This window comes from Argiope bruennichi, chromosome 5 (genome assembly GCF_947563725.1).
Source record: "Argiope bruennichi chromosome 5, qqArgBrue1.1, whole genome shotgun sequence".
Taxonomy (NCBI): Eukaryota; Metazoa; Arthropoda; class Arachnida; order Araneae; family Araneidae; genus Argiope; species Argiope bruennichi.
This window is the reverse complement of record NC_079155.1, coordinates 86204022-86227386: the sequence shown is the minus strand read 5'-3', so window position 1 is coordinate 86227386 and position 23365 is coordinate 86204022. Positions and strand designations below refer to the sequence as shown.

Here is a 23365-nt window from a genome sequence, read left to right as displayed (position 1 = left end):
AAAATATTAAACAGATACTCACCCAAAACGAATCCATCTTTACTCCATTGCACACTTCCTGCTTGATTACCTATCCTGCATTGCAGCTCTACTGTCTGTCCTTCCACCACTGCTGTGTTTTGTGGCTTCACTCTGAAGTACTGCTGCTGTCCTGCTGGCACAAACAAGAAACACAGAATTAGAAAAGAGAAAAAAAATGATATTAAATAATAATAATGATATTTAAAATATATATAAAAATAATATCAATTTTTATATATATTTTAAAACTGCATATTACGGGCAAAGAAATGTTCTTTTACCTATCCTCGTGTTTAATGATTTACTTATTAATTTATTAAAAATCACAGGTTTAACTATATTAAAGATGAAATTAAATAAAAACAAAAACTTATTGTTTTTTTAGTTAAAATTTTAATAAAATTGAAGAAAAATTTAATTTCTTCTTCAATAAGTTATCAATTTGAAATGTTACTTATTATACCACGATTTAGAACATAAATGTTGCATTTAATGGCAGTGCACGGTGTACCATGTGTTCGACGCTAAATTTAGTTCATTAAAATCCAATCAATCGATCAAATTTTTCGTATTTTCGATAACTAAGATATTCTATTCTTCAATAAGTTATCAATTTAAAATGTTACTTATTATTTCAAGATTTAGTACATAAACTTCATTTAATCACTCTGTTTCATCTATCATGTGTTTGGCACCCAATTTAGTTTTTGCGCCATTAAATCTTATCAATCGACCAATTTTTTTCTATTTTCGATAACTCAAAGATATTCTATTCTTTAATAAGTCATATATTCGAAATGTTACTTATTATAGCAAGATTTAGCAGAGAAAATTTGCATTTAATCACAGTGATTCATATATCAATATATTTGGTGCTAAATTTAGTTCTTGAGTCATTAAATCCAATCAATCAACCAAAATTTTCATATTTTTCGATAACTCAAAGACAATGTATAAAGCTAGCCAACACTTTAAATATGTATTATTCTTTCAAATACATTTTAAATTCCATGAAAGCAGTTTGAAATCAAATATTTGCTTAGCATAGATATTAAGATACTAAGAAATATTTTATCGATTTTAAAGTAATATCGGTTTCTTATAATGAAGCTAAAATCCAAATCAACTTGATAACTAGTGAGGAAAGAGTGCACAGAATTTTCCAACATTTCAATAAATGATGAACCTAAGGTTTATGGCTTTTAGGAAATTATCGAAGAAGAGATTTTTCCCATCAATTCGGTGAACAAAGTACTTATTTTGTATGCACAATTCCGTGATAACGCTGAATCGCGAAGGAATAAAATTCTAATATTAAATAGACGAGAGAAAACGGATGTCTTACTTTGAAAGCCTGAAACTTTCAAGCTTACTTGAATAAATATTTATTTTCAAGAATTTACTCCCTTTATTTACAATTCATTTATTAATACTGATCAATATGGTACCATGCTTTATCTTTAGTTAATGATTAAGGTATTTATTAGCAATGCTTTTATTAGGTTAACCTTGAATGTAGTATAAAATCTTCGACGCTAATTTGTTTCCGATATTGATATAATGAGGAAATATTATAAACGCATTCTGTTCTTAAAGAATATATATGTTTTAGTTTCTAATATTCATAGAATTAATGCACAAAATATCGTATTGTCCATACATTGAAGACAATGAAACGTGTATGCAAATATTCATTTATCAATATTTGCATAATAAATATTTACAAAGTGACCATATTTTGTATTGGGTGTTTTATGCTTGCTTTTATCGTTCTATAATAATACACAATTCAAAATATTTTATGCAAAAGTCATATCTAATATTTATGTATCTAAATAAGTTGATTTTTGCTAAAAGAAATTTCTTGTGAGCATCTATTTTCAAATAGATGCATCTTTAAATAATATTGATATAGACATCTGTTTGGTTAATAAAGAGAGTTGAGGATCATACTAGTACATAGTAGAGAAGAGACCAATAATTCTCATCTAAATATTCAGAATTTCAAAAGTAAAGTCTAGATAATTGGAGTCTCAGACGAAGAAATAAAAGAAAAAAAATCTAGTTAAATGTGTTGAAACTTTACACAAGGAAATTCAAATATTTTCATATAAAATATAAAGAAAGCACTTCATGTAAAATATAATGCACAAATTCTTTATAAGAGTTGTTCTCTTTTGTTTTCATTCTTTTTTATTAATGTTCTAGACAATTATACCAACGTATTTGAGGCAATCTATCTACATGGCTACATATCTGCAGTTATTGTATTTGTCAAAAAGAATAAATGTATTATCGATACACAAATATAGTACAGGTAATATTCCACGCATGGTTAACATTAGTAAACCAGCAATAAATGCGGTTTCCTTTTTGACCATCAACTAATGGTGTCTCAGACACTATTAGTTGAAGACACCAATTATAGAGGTGTCTGAGACAACAATTTAACTAACTGGTATCTCAGACCAGAGTAAGAGAAAAACAATTTAGTTAAATATGTTGAAATATAACAAATGGAAACTCAAATTTTTCATATAAAATATACTGTACAGATTCTTTATAAAAGAGTTGCTCTCTTTTGATTTCACTCTTTTTTACTAATGGTCTAGATAATTATGTCAACAAATTTACGATGGCTATCTATCTGCAGCTATTACATTCGTCACAAAGAATAAATGAATTGTCTATACGCAAATGGAGTACAGATAATATTCCACGCATGGTTGAACAGTAGTAATACAGCATTAAATAAAGTTTTCTTTTTTGTCACCAAAAGTCTAACTAATTGGAGTCACAAATGAGAGCAAGAGAAAACAAATCTAGTTACATAAGTTGAAAATTACATATAGAAACTTAACTTTTTCCTATACAATATAAAGCACCTGATATAAAATATTATGTATTTCATATAAAAGATAATGCGCAAACTCTCAGAGAGAAGAGAGTTGCTCTCTTTTTATTTCACTCTTTTTTTATTAATGTTCTAGATAATTATGCCAACAATTTACAATGCTATATATATGCAGCTGTTACATTTGTCAAAAAGAATAAACGTATTGTCTATACACAAATGCAATGTATTTATATATTACAAATGCAGTATATTATATTATATAAGAGTATTAGTATTAGACAATGTCTGTATTTCTTCACAGAAAAAATCGATTTCTTTGAATCCCTGCCTGAGGGTGACCCTTGAAAAAGTCTTCAGGCCGGATTCCTTTTTTATATTTTTTATAGTTTTTTTGGTTTAATTTTTATTTGATTTTTTTGTTTTTTCTATTAACTTGATTCTAATACTTTTGTATCAATTCATCTGTGTTTTAGAAGTAGCTGCAATTGCGCTCTCTAAATACTATGAAGTTCTTTTTTGGTTTTAGTTTAAATAGGTTATAAATTTTAGTTGCGATTTCGAAACTGTTTTGTTTCGTTTTCATTTTAGTTTCGTTTTCAAACTTTTTCTTACTTAAGATTGGTTACTATATATATATATATATATATATATATACACACACACACACACACACAAATGCATAATATTTCACGCATGATTGACATTAATAATACAGCATTAAACAAGGTTTCCTTTTTGCACAATTTATTATTTATTTTATACTATTAGGTGTTTTCATCATTTTATACTATTAAATTGCGAATTTGAATACTTATACGAATAAAAACTAGATTGATTCAATACATATCTAAAACTGAAATAATTACTTGATTAAACACAAAATAATTGTCTATACTCAAATGTAGCACAGATTATATTCCACGCATGGTTGGCATTAGTAACATAACAAAGTTTTCTTTTTATGTAATTTACAAACTATTTTATATTATTAGGTGACGAATTTGAATACTTATATGAAAGCAAACTAGAATGATTCAATATATATTTCTAACACAAGAATAATTACTTGAAGAAATGATTAAACACAAAACAAACATTTTTGATCAAACTTCTTTCATCAAATCCAATTTCGGCTAGAAAAACAATTCAGAGTTAATTAATTGACGATTACGCTTTATTAAATATTTGGCCATCGAAAAAAAAATAGCCAAGAATATTCAGCTGAAGAAAAAGATACGTAGCACTTCACACACGCGCGAGAGTTTCAGATCAGCTAAGAAAAGTCTTTCAACCTCAGATTATGGAAAAGACAAACATCCTCTTCATTTTCAACAGGAACACATAAGCCACCACCATTACTCATTATCATTTTTTACCCTACTTTCGAAGTCACTCAATGCCTTGGCTCTAACCCGTCACTCACACATTACCCTTCCCTACCCCCACTCTTCCACCCTCTTCCCAAAAGAATTTTTTTTCCCCTCACTCTATCGCAGAAAATATAAAATTTGATTAATGTTCATTACGTTTTTCTCAGCTTTCTTTTGTTTTTTTTGGTGATGGCAGCAGATGTGATGCTATTCCGCCGCTACGTAAGGGAAGGGGCCATTTCAGATAAGGGGTAAATAGGTTTAGTGTTGGATGTGTTGCGGCTGATCCACATTTAGAAGCATCTATCTATCTACGGAATATTTTTTTTAAAGTATAGGAGAAGGATAGAAGATACGCTGGGGATGTTTAACTCAATTTTCTGTACCTTTTACCCTTTCGTTTATGCAAAATTTGATTTTATCCCAATACAGGCAAATTTTAATGCTATCTTTTTATTTAGAATGTAAATATATACAGAGCTAGGTATCAGAGTTTTTTTTAATTTATTTTTTTAAAGTTAAACACAAAATTTACCTTCATAAAAGTTATAAATATGCCAGAAGAATATACTGACTTTTACTTTTAACAAATTACTGTAAACTAAGACTGTAAACTAAGAAAAAATTAGAGAGAAATATAAAGACCCAACCAATAGCTAAAATATATTGTTTTTCTTAGTAATTCAGCAAAAAATAATATTTCAAATATGTAATAAGATATTGCTTCCGAAGGAAGAGTTTATTTTAAATTAAAAATTCTATTATTTCAAGTAAATTGTAGAAGAGTTTGATCCATTTTTTTTATCTCGCTTGAAATTTTTAAATCAGCGTTAACCTGCAGCTGTATATACTGAGGATTATCCGTAATTGAAATCCAACAGTTAACTTCTAAACCGTTAAAGCAGAAATATATTTCCAGTTATAATAATTTCCTAAGTCACGCAGCGAATTTTATTTAACATAGCTTAAGTCAATAAATGAATTGAAAAAAATAACAAAATATACAGTTTTATACAACATCCAATCATTTTAATCGGGAATATTTAATAAAGTATTCTTAACATTTTAAATATAAATATATTTGAGATCAAATTTTTTGCAATTCCAATTACCCAAATTACTAAGTTTTAGTTATCCAAATTTTAGTCATTGCAGATGATTTTAGACAATTTCAAGGTCAATTCGAAAAATCATCCGCAAATCAATGCATTGCTTTCTTTCAAGGCACTGGTTAATATGTCTAAAATAATAGCATTCAAAATTTCATAACTCGGCAAATTTGATCGCAGATAAATTAAACGTTTTTGTTTAGAAAGCGTTAAAAATCTTTTACTACATATGACAAAAAGTACTGGGGGGGGGGAGTAATTAACAGTATAAAAATTTAAAATTCGGAATTTTTTCACAAGAACATTTATTTTTCTAAACAGCATACAGTAATATTCTTTTCATCACTACGATAATTTTTATCCAGTTGAAAATATATGTTTAGCTCGCAAATTTTTGGCTTAAGAATTACCAATTTGGTCACAATTGGAGTGAACATTCTGTATAAAAACTTGGAATATTGGGGGGGGGATAGTGATTATTATTCGACATTGTTCGATAAATATTCGATGTTGTTCGACATTTCGATCGTATCGTTTTGTTGATAACTGAAGTCAGATTTCTCTACATCGTTATTTTGAATTTCTTAGAATGAGCTTGTAACTCTAAGAATTCGCGCCCACCCCAATTCCTATTGTGTAAACCAAAACTTTTATTCGAAAGATTTCGCTTTTGCAATCAGTTTATTATATTATGATCTGTAATCTAAGAATTCACACAGTAAATTGTTCTAAAGCAACGACTAAAAATGGCACCACAAAATACACAATAGATCAATTCCACAAATACGTATTCAATTATTTGGCGAAATCTCGATTCAGAATGGGAGCAATTCTGTCTTTCCATTCTAATTGAATCCCTGTCATGATAAGGCATATTTAAGGAGAGGAATGTGAAGCTTTTATTCCAGTTTCTGAACACATCAAATAAATGAGCCATTTAACATAACGGAAATAACACAAGAAATACCGTTAGATTTAATATTTTTCTTACGATAATTAAGTTTACATATAACGTGGGATTAAATTTGATTTTTAAATCATTAAAATCAACTGAATTTCGAAAATAAACTTTGGCATTTTCATTTTCTTCAGTTACTTGTTCATGCATCTTTTTGATAAATTTTTCTTTGAACATGCATATAAGCTAAAATATACACAAAAATATCTTGTGAACATGAATTTATGCAATCTTCATAGATCTTCAAAGGATCAAAAAAGAAGGATCAACGTTCTCGTTTTATAAAATATTACATTCAAAAACATCTTCTGAAATGATTTTAGAAAAAGTGATTTCTATATGAATTCTATGATGGATTTATTTTTACGAGTATAAACAGTCGAAATGAAGAAGAAAAATCTATTGCTTAACTCAGAATTACTTATATAAATATTATATAATATATCAATTTACATTCAGATGTTAAAGTCACTTTAAATAATTTTTCTTCTGTGCTTCTATGATGTTAAGAAATGCATTAATTAAAACAAAATTTCCCATTTACTCATAAATCTATGCACCATTATGAATGATATAGGATAAGAATTCAAAACTTTTTAAATTTTGTGCCACAAAATTTACAATCAAAAGTATATGCACAATCATAAAATCATTATCAGAGAAAATGGGGAGTTTATATTAATACAGATATACATGGAGAGTTTATAATAAAAAAATAAAACTTTTTAAACTTCTAGTATTTAAATATATTCGTAAAATTTACATTTGGATTTTTACATCATAATAAAATGCAAATACACTATACCTTTTAATAAATAATTATAAATAATACACAATATGAAAACTTATCAATTAAAATAATTGATGAGACTGCACTATTAGGTTTTGTTTATTTATTCTGTTATCACTTAAAAGTCGTCGACTTTATAGCCAAGTCATATTGAAACTAATGATGATAAGTTCGATAATTCCTATACTTATTTTTAATAATCAACCTGTCTGAAAATTCAATTTCACAAATATATGGCGCCTTGAAAAGTATTCAAAATTATCATTTTGTTAGAGAAACATTATATTTTTTAACAGGGCCGCCGCGTGGGGGTGGCAAAATTGTTCACCGCACAAGGGCGGCTGGGACAGGGGGGCGCCAAAATTTATAGTACTTTTAGTTTTTTTTTTATTTAATGTTACTTAAACAAAAGTTGTTAATTATACGCTTGCAATTTTGCATGTTTTATATTTTCTAAACAATAAAATGAGGTTTTATTTTTATTTTATATTACTTTTGATTCCGTTTCTGCGGACTGTTATATCAGTTTCGGTGGCTACTGGAGAACGAAGTTTTTCAAAACTTGCAATTATAAAGAACTACATGCGATCTACCATGGCGCAGGAGAGATTACCGGATTTGTCAATTATATCCGTAGAGAGCGAAATTTTGGAGAAATTAAATATAAAGGAATTGATACGAGCGTTTGTAGCTGCTAAAGCTAGGAGAATCAATATTTGAATATATTTTCTAATTTTTATATTTTACTTAAAAAATGTTTTATAATGGTTTTGTTTTTAAAATTTATGAAATAATAAAAAACAATAAGACAAACATGTTTTAATATTATAATTTTAAAGCTTTTCAGTTCAAAAGTCAAATTTTGAATACTATAAAAGAGTATTTCACATATAATTTGCAGCACTTTATAAGAGTGCAACAGAACCCCATAAAGGGGCTCCAAATTTCAATTTGAACAAGGGCGCCTAATACCCAAGCAGCGACCCTGTTTTTTAACCAAAAATATCATAAATTATCTTGTTCGAACACTTCCTAAATCAGTATCCTATCAAACGACTAGTATGGCATTTTAAAAATAAATGTAAATGTTAAACAGCGCGGCAATTTACAATAATTTTGGTCATTAATTTAATATTTTTTATGCAGAATTTGTACAACACAAAATAATTTAATTTACAATTAATAGCACAAATATCATAAATTCAGAACCCCTTGATCTAACAGAAAAGACAAAATTAACAACAAGGAACTAATGATAAAGCAATAAGAAACGTTAATTCTTCTAGATTTTTGTACAAATAGATCTCAGATTGCTTTATAGAAAATACCACGTTCAGCATTATTTAATTAATGATAAGACAAAAAATATAAGCTTGTAAAAAAAATATCATAGATATAAATCGAGAGATTTCAGTAAGTTCCTGGAAATATATGGATTTATTCTACATTGTAAAAAGAGGAGTGTTTTAAAATAATGGCTAGCTGACACACTGTAGTACGGAAGTAATAGTTTATAAATCCAACACACAATGAGAAAGTACTGCAGACGATCATTGCTGAGATTTTCAGACGATATATTAAAAAATAAATCGTCTGTGTGTTCTCGATTGCGAAAGTTCGCAGGAAAAGAAAGATTCGTATAAAATAGCAAACTAAAATGGAAAAATAAGCAGCTATGAAATAAATGGCGAATAGAGGAATCGGTTCTTTATCCCTTCAAAACCATCGGCAAAAGGAAGTCGATAGAGTTTTCGAAGTTCTAAATTATTGGCGGGAGAGAAAACGTATAAAGAAAAATGAAAACACCGATTCGAGCTCAGAATACTGGAAGTATTTGAAGCAAGAAATATGTCAGTGATTTATATAAGTTTCTGAAACATTTAGAAGCAGAAGAGATGGGAATGAATAAAATATATATATATATACTGTTTATAGTCGTAGATGCATAGAAGTATCTTTGCTAGGGAACTAAAAATATTTTCTAAAGCCCATTGGATAAATACGCTGAAGCAATTTTTATTCCACCAAAAAGAATCAGAAATCCAAAGCAATAGAATCGATCAATTAATTTCTGATTCTTTTTATATAAATATTTGTATAATATCATTTCGAGAACCTCTAATCAAATAATTAGATGCGACAGATATTTCAATAAATTCATTAAATCGCAGCATCATTTTTTTATCATCTTTGAGGGATAGTGTTCAAAAACTAAGAAAAAAGCAGCTATGAAAATTAAAAACCTATGATGTTAGACTAATGTTTATTATTATTTGCATAAACAAACACAAATTGAGTAATAATAAGTCATTTTTTTTGTTAACATTTAGTCTACCTGCCTAAATTCGATTCTTCTTGAGGTGCGGCTGATATATAATTCTACAGACTTTTATCTGTGCCTCTTTTATCCATATTAGAAATGCATATGGTAAATGCCTTATGATTAGCGTTTTAATATAGGTTCGAAGTCAATGGCCAAAAAGAGAGGGACCTAGAAATAGTATTAATGTTTTCTCCAGTATTAACCAAAATAAACTGGCAATCAAACTAAAAACCCGTGCTTTATATAATAGAGCATTGCCTTTCAAAGAAACGAATGTGCCAAATATTTTTGACTAAAGACTGCTTGTATTTTATGCAGTTATGGAAATTGTGATATATTTATAATGGCCGACTAAAAGTTCTTTAAAATATAACTTTTAGCAGAATTTGTTAAAAATAAAACGCTCTGAGTTGTAAGACAAATTAATTTTACATTTATTATTATTATAAATGGAAAAATTCTTGGTGCAAGAAGGTTAATTTATTTTTTCATTGTTTCTAAAGAAAATCGATAAATAATCTGAAAACTTTTTCAACCCGAAACTAACAATATTAGATTTAATCGTTTAATTATTCAAATCTTCATAGTATGAAAATTTTCGCGCTAATATAATAAAATTTTATACAACCTTTTGATTGCCAAATGCGACAAGTTTAAGAAAAAGAAATATATAATATTATTTCTTTTTCTTAACTTGTAATATATAATATTATGTATATAGCAAACGCTATATACATAAGTATATAGGAACCGATGAGATGAATTTTCTTTTGTTTCATTTATCACTGAACTAATTTGGGATTTTATATGGAGCTAATTATATTCCAAACAACGAAAGACTCGTTTTATGCAGCAGATAAGAATAGATAAGATGTGCAGTAGATACATATTTTTCTTTTAAATGAGGATGAAAATTAATTAGTCTGATTGTTTTACGAGGAAATTTTACAAAATTAAACCTTCAAAATTAAAATATCTGATTAACTATTAATTTAATGAGTTTATGTTTTCCAAAAATAAAATTTTCTATGTTAGGAATATATAGTACTTACGTTCCTTGGAACCTGCAAACCTTATATGGATATTTTAATGCATGATAGAATAGCTTTCTCGGAATTTTTCAAATAATAAGTCATTTGAATAATAGAAAAAAAAATATTTCTTATAAAAGCTTATTAATTTTCAAAGCAACCAGAGCAAAATAAAAGTTTTTTAAAGTATTAAAAAACATTTCGCCTTAAGCAATGGAGCGTCATAAAGTAAAAATTTCTTCTTTTTTTTAGTTGCTAACAAAATACAATATTTACAGTCATTATTTCTGCCTGCAAATATTAATGAATAAAAATGAGGGTTTTTTCCCCCCAATTTCGAAACGAAAAAAAAATTGTTTTCTTTATGTTGGCTTTTCTATTATAAGTATCGTGATAATTCAAATAACACAAGATTTTATTTCCAGATATTCATTATTCAAATACGGTAAAAGAAATAAAGAAATGTTTTAAAAACGATCAAAAGTTTCAAATAGAATAATTTTTCTCCTCTCCCCCAAAAAAAGTGAAAGATGTTTCACAACTTAATTTATAAATATTTGACAGTGTCACTTGTTTGAGGTCCATGACCTTTATAGAAAAGTCAAAGTTAAAATTATATACAACTAATTACTCTTTTTATTAAAAAAATGTTTTTAAAAACATAAGAATTTAAGGGGGGAAAAATGTGCAAGAAAAAGAAACATTGTAAATATTTAGTTCCGCAGTTACATTATAGATGGCGCTACAGGTTCCGCAGTGTTGAACTCGGTCACGGCTTTTCGGGTAACGCGCTTGAACGCATTCTAATTTGGATATCAGCGCCTCAATCGGCGTTTAAGTTAGCGGTAAGCATGCTTACACGAACGGCAAATAAGCCTTTTCCGGCGAGAAGACACAAAAAGAATGCATTATCATCCAATCGGATGTGGATGACTTACGCAAACCCCGTCATTCACAATATTTACTGTTAACGCTCTTTCTCTGATTCACTGTGCGTCAGAATGCGTGGAAGTATGCTCATTTTAACGGATTTTCCCTTGTTTTCTTTTTTATTGCTATTACAATAGAGTCAAAAGGTCTATGGTTAACCATCAGAAAAATTGATTTTATAAAGAAACGGAAAATAATTCTTTTCATTGCCATTTTTCTTAACATTAAGTGTGAGAGGAATGGTAAATAATCCACTTGTTATTTTTTCTGTGGTTTTCTTTGTAAAAGCTAAAATATCTTAAGAGTCAGAGATGAGTATTATTATAACTTTTAAAATTTATTTATTATTAATTTTAGAAATAATTTATTAACAGATTCTATAAAAATATTTTTAACAGCACCTTTTGATTATGCTCGCTTGTGGTTCCCCTCTCCTTCATCGCAATCTCAGGGATAAACTTATATATGACAAACGGTGACATTTATACTAATGAAATGATATTATATATTTTTGAATGAAATTAATTTTATACATTATATGGCACCTTTAATTAGTTCTTTAACCAGATATTACAAATAACGATAACATGTAACAGAAATTGGACTTGGATATATTATAAATATATTTCTTTAATATAAATTAGATAATACTTTTAGAAGCCTGACAATTTTCATATTTTGAAAGACTTGTTATCTATGTATTGGTGATATATGAAATCAAACTTACATAGACTAAGTATTCTTAAAATTTTAAGAATATAATAAAATGAAAGAGAAAAAAAATTGTGCCTTTCTTTGGTGGCTATTTTTTATAACCTGAAATCCATAAGCTCAAAAAAATAATATTGGTCGGGGTGCTGGCATTCATAAGTCACTGTCAAAGTGGCATTGTATAAATTTGGCAAGATAAGAAACTTTCAAAAAAAATTATACAGATTTTATAGAAAAATTTAGATGAGTAGTAAAAAATGTTTAAATAAATTTAACAGTTTTAATCTTACTATAATTCTGGTTGCTAGTTGAAATTATTTAGTTGTATATAAACGAAATCTTGGATTAGTTCTGCTATTTTTCTTTAGGTCTTCAAAAGTATTGGAAAAATTATAAGACAGGAGCTTAACGAAATAGGTTGTATTCTGAAAAGATCTTGTAGTATAAAAAATAATTTTTGGATTACTTTAACCATTTTATTGTCTTCAAATGAAATAATTCTTAGATTTAATTAATATTTTATTAGGCTTCAGGTAATCAGAAGTGTCAGTATAACCTAACTATAAGGTACCCGGGGATAAATTTTAAAATAGTTTGGATATATAAAAATAAATATTATAAATAAATAAATAAAATTAAATAAATAAGCATCTTTTCTTTTGATAATTTTTTTAATAAAAATCTTTGCACATTTTTTTTAACCATCAGAAAAGATCAGCCAAAAAATTCATTTCCAAACACTTTCCAAAACTGCCTCAATACCACAAACCATTTCCTTCCCAAGGATTTCCTTCAAAACCACTTGGAATATGAAAACCAAAACAGTGGTAAAAGTCTCGGGACCCGTTATGACCGAGAACTGCTGCTGTCACTGTCTCGTTACCATAATATTGAAGTCAAAAGAAAATCAATGTAAAGACTGTTGCTAGGTAACAGCATTAGAGAGTCCCAATGCGTTGTCTTGCCAAGTTAGCTCTCCTACATTAAACCCTACTTGAAGCCCTTTGAAAACGCCAATCCAAAAGTCCTTCCCTAGCCAAATTATGTCTTCAATCTGTCCAACGAATGTCGAGGGGTGACGGGGAGGGTCGAAGAATCCCCCCCCCTCCCAGACCGGTCTTCTTGAAGTGATTGATATAAGGTCACACATTTGTTGCAGCAATTCCGTGAGGATTTAAGGAGGGTTGAAAATTTTACGCTGTAATATTATCGGAATAAAATAAAAGAGACAAGGGAGATTTTTCAATAATGTTCGGGATGTTGTATGAGATAAACGGAGCGTCGATGATTTTAAAAACTTTTGTTTATCAGCTGTAAAAAGTTTAGGGTCCTGTTGAATTGAGATTCTGAAATTTGAATGGGACGTTGAGAAAGAGATATTTCGCCACAGCTGTAGTCTACAACCAACTTAAAGAATTAATTGTAGTTTAGGAAACAAATGTTTAAAAATTGGAAGGATGTGTTTAAAAACAAAACAAACACTTAAAAATTGTTCTTACATAAAGGGTATACAGTTAAATGAAATTAATTGTAGTTTCGTTTTTCAATAATTTCTGTTTCATTTAAAATTACAGGAAGAATATATAATACAGCTATATAAGACATTGCAAATTAAAAACAAAAATTATATAGTAATTAAATGGAAGCATTTATTATTGTCTTTAGAATAATTTATGTTACACTTAAAATTAGAGGGATGAAATTTAATTAAAAATCTCGCAGTTTTACAACATTTTAATGGGGCAAAGAAAATTCTCTTCTAAATTCGCCAATGTTTAAAAGGTTTAGTAAGTTATCAATACTGTATAAAAAATAAAAGATACGAAAGAATCAATGGAAGTCTTAAATATTTCTAATAGTATTACGAAGAAAATATAATTTTGAAAAATAATTTCATTTACTTTAAAAGAATAAAATAGGGGGGGGGGGACAAAAAAAAGTTCACATTAAATGCTGCTGTTCTTTTATTATTTTTTTTCATTATTTATTTAACTCATTTTCTTCCAAGTTATGAAGTTTTAGCTCATGTATATTTAATTGTTTTTAAAATAAATAAGTATGCATTATTTCTTTTAAGATGGCAATATATTCAGAAATAAAATGTAAGAACTCTCATCACATATTAATTTACAAAATACCAACGATTATATTTATAAGTAAAAAGAATATCGTTCAACCCCAAATGTCTATATGAAGGGAAGACCTATACAAGAAGATGAAAAATTAATCAATATAATCAAAGATATATATAATTAGGTGCATTTATTTTTTTAAATTTAATAAAAAAGATTGCTTTCTCAATTATTTCAGCTAATTAATGTCATCACAAATTTATTTTATATATTATTCTGCAATTGACCGAAGCTAGATCAAGTGAAACAACAACACCAATCTAAAAGAACATGAATCGTTACCGTTGTTCCAACCCATTTTATTAAAGATCGGTCTCGACTTTTATTTGACTTTTCATTGCAATAAATCTTTTAAGCCATACATTATATACTTGAAAAAAATTGCATTTAGTTCTAATCATGTTAGTCAGACAATTGAAATAAAATGTCTAACACATCCAATTACACACAAACATCTCTAAAAAAAGGACGTGGAAAAAAAATCTTAAGTTTCTTAAATATTTTTTTTTTTCACTACAAGATGTTAACGTCCCTAAATAAAAAAAAGTTAGGGAGAGAATTTTCCTATTGTCTTTTTTTCTTTCTTTTTCTTCTTTTCTTTTAAAAAAAGTAACATCGTTATCAGTGCTTTTCTTTTATTCCGGCAGTAACCCACTAGGCGTAGGAAGACTACAAAAGTAGTTAAGGATGATGGATGAATACAAGAAAAAGTAGTCCCTCGACTGCAAACTCTTCCATTTCAGTCTACCCAGCTCGTTACAGTGGGTTAAAAAAAGTGCGTTTAAGGATTGTTTTTCAAGCTTCTTCACCATTTTTCAATAAGTTTTGCAATGCTTGGCGTCTTGCCTTTTGATACTATCTGATGACGAGGGAAATTTGACTGATCTTCCATATCCGTTGGTTGATCTTAACGGTTCTGTCTACCTTGAGATAAGAAGTGGAAGAGATAAAAGTTAAGCCACTTCTCTGGATACGTTTTGGACAAGAAAGGTACTTTAGTTGAGTATATGGAGTCAGTGATGAAGGCGTTTATAATATTCTTTTAGAATTAAAGTTGGAAGTTGTTTTCTGCAACAAGGATCATCAATCTCTCCCAAGTTTTATCTCGTGTTGGCTCCTGAGATCTTTAAAATTTACGGCTATAGTCAGTAAATTAGATCATTAATCTGTCAAGAGAATAATGCTCTGATAATCAAACATATTGCCTAAATCAATTCCAGAAAATTAAGATTTGATTTTATTCTTTTATGATGTATGATTTCAAAACTTGAAAATGAATCTTTGTAGAAGAGTTTCTAAAATAATGAACCAAGATTTCTAATATGGTTGAGGAAAATAATATTGGCGTTCCAAAATAATACTGGAACGATCTCTTCAATTCAATATCAAGAAATAGCGAAGAAAATCATCTAGATCTACAACATACCATTAATAATCGTAAATAATTTCTCTGGTTTTAGATCAAGATTACTTGACTATTTTGGATAAAAGGAAAATCTCATTTTCATCAAGAAAAAAAAGAAGAGAAAAAAAAACGTTGTTGATGGGAATACACTGAAAAAAAAAGTCTAATTTCAAGAAATTTATCTGTTGCAAAGTTTAGAAAAAAAAAAGAGTTTTTCACTCCTTTATGAAGTTACAAAACGCTATACAGACTGTAATATAATTTTAGAGAGGTTTAAAGCAGTCTTTTAAACCAGTTATCTTTGATAAGTTCCTGTTTGACGATCTAAAGATTTTTAAATCAGAGAACCATTTCAGCGTGTTATATTACTGATAGAGACGCTACACATAATTTCGTCAAAATAGATAAAGTAACCTTGACATTTCAAGCATCATTTAGAAAATCATATCATTCAGTAACGAAAAATTTAAACATATGCTGATTCAAGCAGCGTTACTCAACAGTTTGGTATTTTTCTAACAGATAAGATATTTTATTCAATTTTAACTTTTACCAATTTCTTTTTGTCTTGATAAATATCGCACCTCTGATAATAAATGGTACACATTTCTAAAGATGGAAATATTGCATTGTGTACATTTTGGAAGTTTTGTGCTTTCAAAATTGAAATGTGGTGAATGCTTCCAAAAAATTGATCATGGAATTTATGTTTATCTTAATTAATTGCTTATTTTTTTAAGAGGCGAAAGAAGCAAATGATCAAGCAAACCTATCAAATTGCACTAACACATCTACTACGAAAAAAGATTTAAAGAAATTAACATATATTAACTATAGTAAAGATAATACTTCAGAATTTTCAATCTTACAAGGATTATAATGTAACAGATAATTCATACATTGAAATGAATTATTATTTATCATAAAAATTAAAACAAAATAAAAATATTGAAACATAAAACATTTTTTTTTTTAATTTTCCCATCTTTCTGTCTTTTTTTAATGTTTAAATTATAGCATTCAGAAGCTTAATTGAAAGAAAACAGACAATTCGTTATATTCATCTTTAGAAAAAGTCATTAACTATTGAAATATAAATACGTACGCAATTCAAAATTTAATTTTACCATATTCCGAATGAAGAGATCAATGTAAAACACACATAAAAAATTCTTCTTATAAATGCTTCTCTTATAAATTACAATTCAAGCAACAACAACAACAAAAATTAGTTAATTCGAGTTTTTAAGAAAATACAAGAAAAATAAATAATGTAAAATAACTTTGTCTTTATTCAACGGAAATAGAAAGTAAAATAAATCTTCCATAAAGAATGAAATAAATTTTTATGAGTAGATATTTAATTCTTTAATTGTAACCATAAGAAAAAAATGAATATAATTTATATCGTAAATTATATGGTATACGTATTATCATCCAATAAATAATTTTACATTTATAAAAAAAAACACAATAAAAAAGGGTAATGAAATAAGGTGTAAATCCTGAAAAATTTGCGATTAACTACAATACCTCAGCAGTAACTCAATCGATTTACCGCAATCAATTAATTCCATTGAGTAATGTTCATTTTGTTCACTCAGGGGATGTGGTCCCAAAAAAATCAGCAAGAATTTGTGGGATGAACATACAAAAAAAATTCTGAATCGAATTTAATTTATCATTCCCACGGGCTCCAGAATGAAAGAGCAAGGGGAAAAAAAGGGAATAAATTCTTCAGGTCAATAAACAAATTGATCAGGAAATGGAAGGAAGTGGATTTTTTTATTCCCACTTTTTTCCCCCTTCTCTTCTAACGAAAGCTGTCCTTCTTCGTCAATGAGAGAAGAAGGAAAAATAATTACAGGATTACAAAAGAGGGGAAAAAAGGAATTTCTCCTCCGACAGACTTTTGCAGCACTTGTGTGACTCCCGTAGCTAAGCGCATCGATTGCAGAAACACTGCGAAGCAGCCTAATTAGTATAAAGAATTGGGATTTTAACAACAAAAGGAAATGTAATGACAAGAAAGAAAAGGGCCAAGTGGGAAACAGAAAAGAAACGCATCCGCTAATCTGGGATCTAAATATAGAAATGAATTGCCCAGGTAAGCAAAGATAAATGAAATTGTTGATTGGTCCTGGTTCGATATGGAATCCTAATCAACAGTTTTTTTTATTAGTATTGTTTCTTTTCTATCTGAAGATCTCTCGTTTTTTTTTTATTATTATTATTTTTCAAAAGTAATTCTTGTTCTAACTGTTACACTGAATAAGTTCTATTCACAATATCCTTCTAAAAGTCCACATTGGTTTTTATCTCCCCCCCATACATCAAGAATTGTCGTAGTATATTTGTCCTTCACACGAGGTTCCCCCTTCTCGAATAAAATTGTATATTTTACAGCTTAAACTGTAAAGCCGTAAATACATACATTATTAGCAAATTATTCAGTTTGTTCTATTTAAGGACGAAATCATCTTTAAAAAAATTTTTAAAAATTCGGAATTGTTAAATTATTTAAAGCTATTTTCCTCTTCTTTTTTTAATACCCCTCCCCCTTCTCTCTGATTTTTAACACTTTAACATTTAAATGACATTTCTCGTCATTAAATGATCATTAAATTATTAAACAGCTCGGTCTGCCATTATAGGATTAATTATAGGATATAGGTTTCATAAATCTTTCTCATTGTTAAAAAAATATTAAATTTTATAATTTTTAATGTTATAATAATATGCTAAATGTTACATGGAATCATAAATTAGTAGACAAAAACATTACAAGTTTTGAATTAGTAGTACCTAAAGACCCAAAGTTGTTGAATATTAATTTCAGGTTACAAAATTTTCCCATTATCTTATTCTAATTAGTTAATTTCTTCCTAATTATCTAATTTGCAGATTAATTCAGTAATGTCAGAAATAAAACAATTTTATTCAATTCATATAGAAGTAATTAATCTTCAGATTATGAAGGCAGAGAAAAAGATAATATAATAAAACCCACGTCAACAGGTAAAATTAATTAATTTAAAATTAATTAAGAATTCTGAGAGATAAAACAATTTATTTACCGTAAATAGATAGGCCAAATTAATTTGCAGGTTAACGAGGTAATGAAATTAATAAAACAATTCTTTTTTCATTTCAATAAATAAGTTTAATTCATCTGCAGATACTTTATCTAAAAATTTCTACATTTTATAATGACAATGATAATTTTTTTTCAACAAACTTGAAAGCAAATAGAAATTTAAAATAAAAATTGTATCCTAACATAATGATAACCAAAAAGAAATAAATATATAATATTTTAAATATGTTACTATTTTTAAGTTGTTAAGAAATTTTTCAAAATAACGATCTTCAAATAAAATTTTCTTGCTAATAATTAAGAATTTGGTAAATGCAAAATTGATAAAAAAAAAATCATGATCCAAACTTAAGAGCTGCAATGTTAATTTAAGATGATTTTTTTAATTTAAATTATATTTATCTAATTGAACAAAATAAAATTTTAATCGATTCACATGCCATAGTCAAAATCAATATGAAATTAAAATAAATATATAACGTAAATTTAAAAAATATCCAAATATGGACCCGGTTGTAACCGCAAAGTAAGACCTAATAAACAACAAAAAATCATATGCAATTTCAATTCTAAAAAATTTAAATTGGACCCTTATAAATCATTCATTAATTAATTACCAGAACAAACTAGGTTACTAAAGATTTACTGACAATAAAGCAGCAAAAATCTCATTAAGACAATTAACTAAATTATTCCAAACCATTTAGAACTAATTTTCAAAAACCGAAAGCAGCAAGTCTATTATTGTTTCCTATTTTTTTAATAACTCCAAGCCATCACATTAAAAGAAACTAAACTTTTCTTTACTTAAACTATAGATCACTTTTATTCTTGATAGTTTTCACCATTAACCTAAAATAGAGCTTCTCCAAGTGAATCAATCGCATTATTTTTTCCCTTTTTCTTTTTGAAGTCTGTCTACTAGTCACAAAAGCCAACATTCTCTTGCCAGTTATACTATTACCAAAAGACATAATTGGAAATCGTGATAAATCTTCTTTCTCCAAGATAGTTAATCTAATTGGCACAAATAATGACAGTTGAGACAGAGTTATTAGCTGCATCGTTGAGTTATATCGAATTCTTCATTTTTGTTTTTGTGGCTTGGACCTTTGAATAATGTGCTTGGTGTGTCTTTTCATTAAACATCAATACCCTGAAAACCCAAAGCAAATCAGATTAATAGATAGTAAATAAAATGCAAAGTGTTCGTTAAAGAATAAAAAACAAAAACTAATAAAATGCCTTTCATCCATTAAAGAACAAAATCTATTGAATAAAATATCAATTATTCATCAGTAGTAAACCACCTGTATGGCGTAATTGTTTTTTATTTAAGGGGAAATATGTTGTAAAAAAATATAAAAAAAGTATGTTAAATAAATAAAGTCCACATACAATAAGATTCTTTGTTTTAAAGATAGAATATATGTCACTCCATATGCCAGATAGTAATTAGTTATGCTTTAAGAGAAAAACTTCATCATGCAGAACGTAGGTTAAGTTTGGTAAAACAATTGCTCTTTCAGTATTTATGATATTTATTTGAATTTTATCTTATTCATGAGAATTTAATGTTTTATGCAAACAATAAATAATAAGCCTTACAAAATTTATTTTTCGAAAGATATTACATAGATATTTATAAAAAGATTTCTAATTGCAGAAATTAGTATATTTAGCGGAGAAAAAAATCCCGTCGGGGAATTAAAAATGAAAACGATATTCATTTTCTACAACTCTTTATTTGCTTGACTATTGTTCGACATTTTTAACGGTGTTAATGCAGATGATTAAATCTAGAACTTGCAATTTTGAATATCAATAAAAAAACATTAATAACAAACGTTAAAAATGTTGTGCTAATAGAATCGTTTTTATAATGTTCTTATAAAATAGAAACATTGTTGAAAGAGTCGTTCAAAAACTGTGATTAGTCGCATAAAAAGACTGCTGACATGCAAAATTCGGAGAAATCACTGACATATTTCAGTATACTGTGACTAGAAAAGATAAAAATGTGACTAGAAAAGAACGAAATTTTTAAATTTTCCTACAAAATAAACTATTATATTTTCATGCAACTCTTTCCAAAATAAGTAGTCAAGACTCAACTGTCGATCACGAATAATAGTGTTAATACTAGTTGTTATATAATAATGTATGTTAGTATAACAGAGTTAATAATAGTTTCAGACAGTAGAAAAATCACAAGTCCGCAAAGTCTTTAACAATCTCAGAAAGGCTAGCAATTTCTAGTTTTGGTTTTGGCGCCCCAGTTTTGGCGCCAATATCGCAATATTTGTATGAAATTATCCAACACCGCAAAATTTGTATAATTTCAACATCGTATAAAGTTGTCTTAATATTAACACCAATTTAGCGAAAAATTCTGCAAAATATTGATTTTCTATAATAATTTCAGCATCTTGGTAAAACAAAATAGCACTGATTAATAAATCTACATTAAAATAAAAATATTCTCCATAACTTTTAAAGAAAAACTGATAATGTAACCAAGTAATTTATATCATTCACAAACAAAATTATCAATACCGATAATCCCATTTTTATCGTTCTACTTTGACAGGTTGGAGGTGAAAAATCAGAATATATTACACGTAGGCAAAAACGTTTATTTTTAAATAATTACAAACAAACAGTAATTTATTTTGTGATTAATTGTTTATCCATGTTTTCTATATATTTATCCAGAATCAACTCATAATAAGCTTGATAATGAAAAATCATTTGGCTGAAATATAATCTTATTGCTAAATTCACAGCTAAGCTTCACAGCTCATTAGACTAAATGCTCCAACATTTAAAATATCTTACGCTTTGAATTGCTCAGAATCCATTTATGTCTCTATATTCACATCGTAATTATTCTCGAGGGAAGAACTAACCCAATTACGTAAATGGAATAAAATTTTTAAATAGTTCCAACCAATTCTCGAAAAGTCAAGTGAAACAAGTATTTGTTCTAATTACTTTAACAAACGCCGCGCAATGTAAAAGTTCAAAGTTGGGACTCAAAAATACATTGTGGCACGAACATTAATAACGACAATTGTGTGTTGACTTTCATTTTGGTGAGGCGTGAGTTCTTTTTATGGTTGCACCGAGTTTTACGTTACAAAATATTATCCAGTTTAAGCATCAACAATAGGAATCCAATTAAAGTGTTTACTAATTTATAAAACTTTATTTTAAATTTTATTACGAAATAAAATAAGTGATAATACTTATGATCGTAGCAAGAATCTAAAATGCTTAACATATATAAATACTCAAAATAAATATTTTTTTAGTTTCAATTGATTTATTAAACCTTTAAAAAATAATACGCTTCTAATTTCTTGTACACTAAGTATAGAAAAAAGAAACTTATAATTATCATAGCATTAAAATTTAAAATTTTTGATAAATTCTCATATGTAGAATTGCCTAAGTTTGCTAAACCTATTTTTAAAGTTCCGTCAGTCTATCGATATGTTTATCTGTCTGTCTGTATCTGAGAGCACGACAACTGAAAAATGTAATAAGCTAGATGGCTAACATTTAATACACTATTTTTGCTTCAAAATTTTACATATGGAAATAATTTCACATAAAATCCGGAAAAAAAGGAGTTTGTGCATCTGTGTATATGTGTACATGATAGCTAAAAAATGCAAAAGATAAATGGAATTTAGCATATGGAGTTAAAAAGCAGACTCTTATCAACTTTTCAATTAAACCCATTAAATGTTGACTATCTAAATAGTCAACATATAGCCAAATGAAGTTTTGTAAAGCAGTCTTAACACAAAAATAGCAAATCACGGTCGAATCTTATAACCAGTTGATCCAAGAAAAGAGGTCCATACTCTATAGGACGAAGCAAAACTCAAAACATACCATTACTGGAAGTATAAAAGATTATCTGGAGTAGAAGTGATTGATTATTTATTGTTTAAGACTATTTGAAGGTAAAAACAGATTATTGTAACAATCATTAGTTACCCATTACACCATATAATTATGTATAAAATGGCATTTTCCAATTTTATTTGCGAGAAATAAAATGAAAAATTCTGGAAATAAGCCCATAATTTTAAATAGCCTTGAAAAAATATTCTCCGTAATTTATTTGAAAACAGAAAACATTTCCTAAACGAATTATTGTCATAACAATCGAAATTACCGTTGCGAATGAATATGAGTTTCCCCTTTTTCATGAACAATCTTTTAAATTTTCATAATTCCCATTAGAATTTAAAAAAATAGCTTTAGCATTGCTTTTTTTAAATTTAATTTCAACTTTTCACCATGCGTTTCAAAAAACTCGTTCACACGGCCTCGCAATGTTTTCAGTCACGATGTGTAATTGAATGGCTGACAAAACGCGTGGGGAAAGTTGAACTTCAAGGAAAACTGGATTAAATGTTTATGATTTATTCGCTACCTGAAAACTGTAATCAACTAAACATGTCAGTTCCGTTTCTCGAAATCAGAGCTTAAAACCTTTATCAATTTACTTCACTTATGAAAAATGGAAACAATTAATAAATAATATATCTTACTGCGATTGGGAAAAGAGACAAAGAAAAAAAAACTTGACATGTAGATACCAGGGGAGTTGAATA

At 27.8% G+C, this 23365-nt stretch overlaps 1 protein-coding gene across 5 annotated transcripts in view; it reads right to left on the bottom strand.

The window, feature by feature from the left end:
- Positions 1–23365, bottom strand: part of LOC129968766 (nephrin-like) — a 303539-nt gene that overhangs the window by 103944 nt on the left and 176230 nt on the right. For 4 of the 5 annotated variants that reach the window (XM_056083000.1, XM_056082996.1, XM_056082998.1 and 1 more), the window contains exon 2: positions 23–154. In XM_056083000.1, coding sequence (XP_055938975.1) covers positions 23–154 — 132 coding nt within the window. The remainder of the gene's footprint in view (positions 1–22; positions 155–23365) is intronic. The other variant, XM_056082997.1, reaches the window with a different exon arrangement.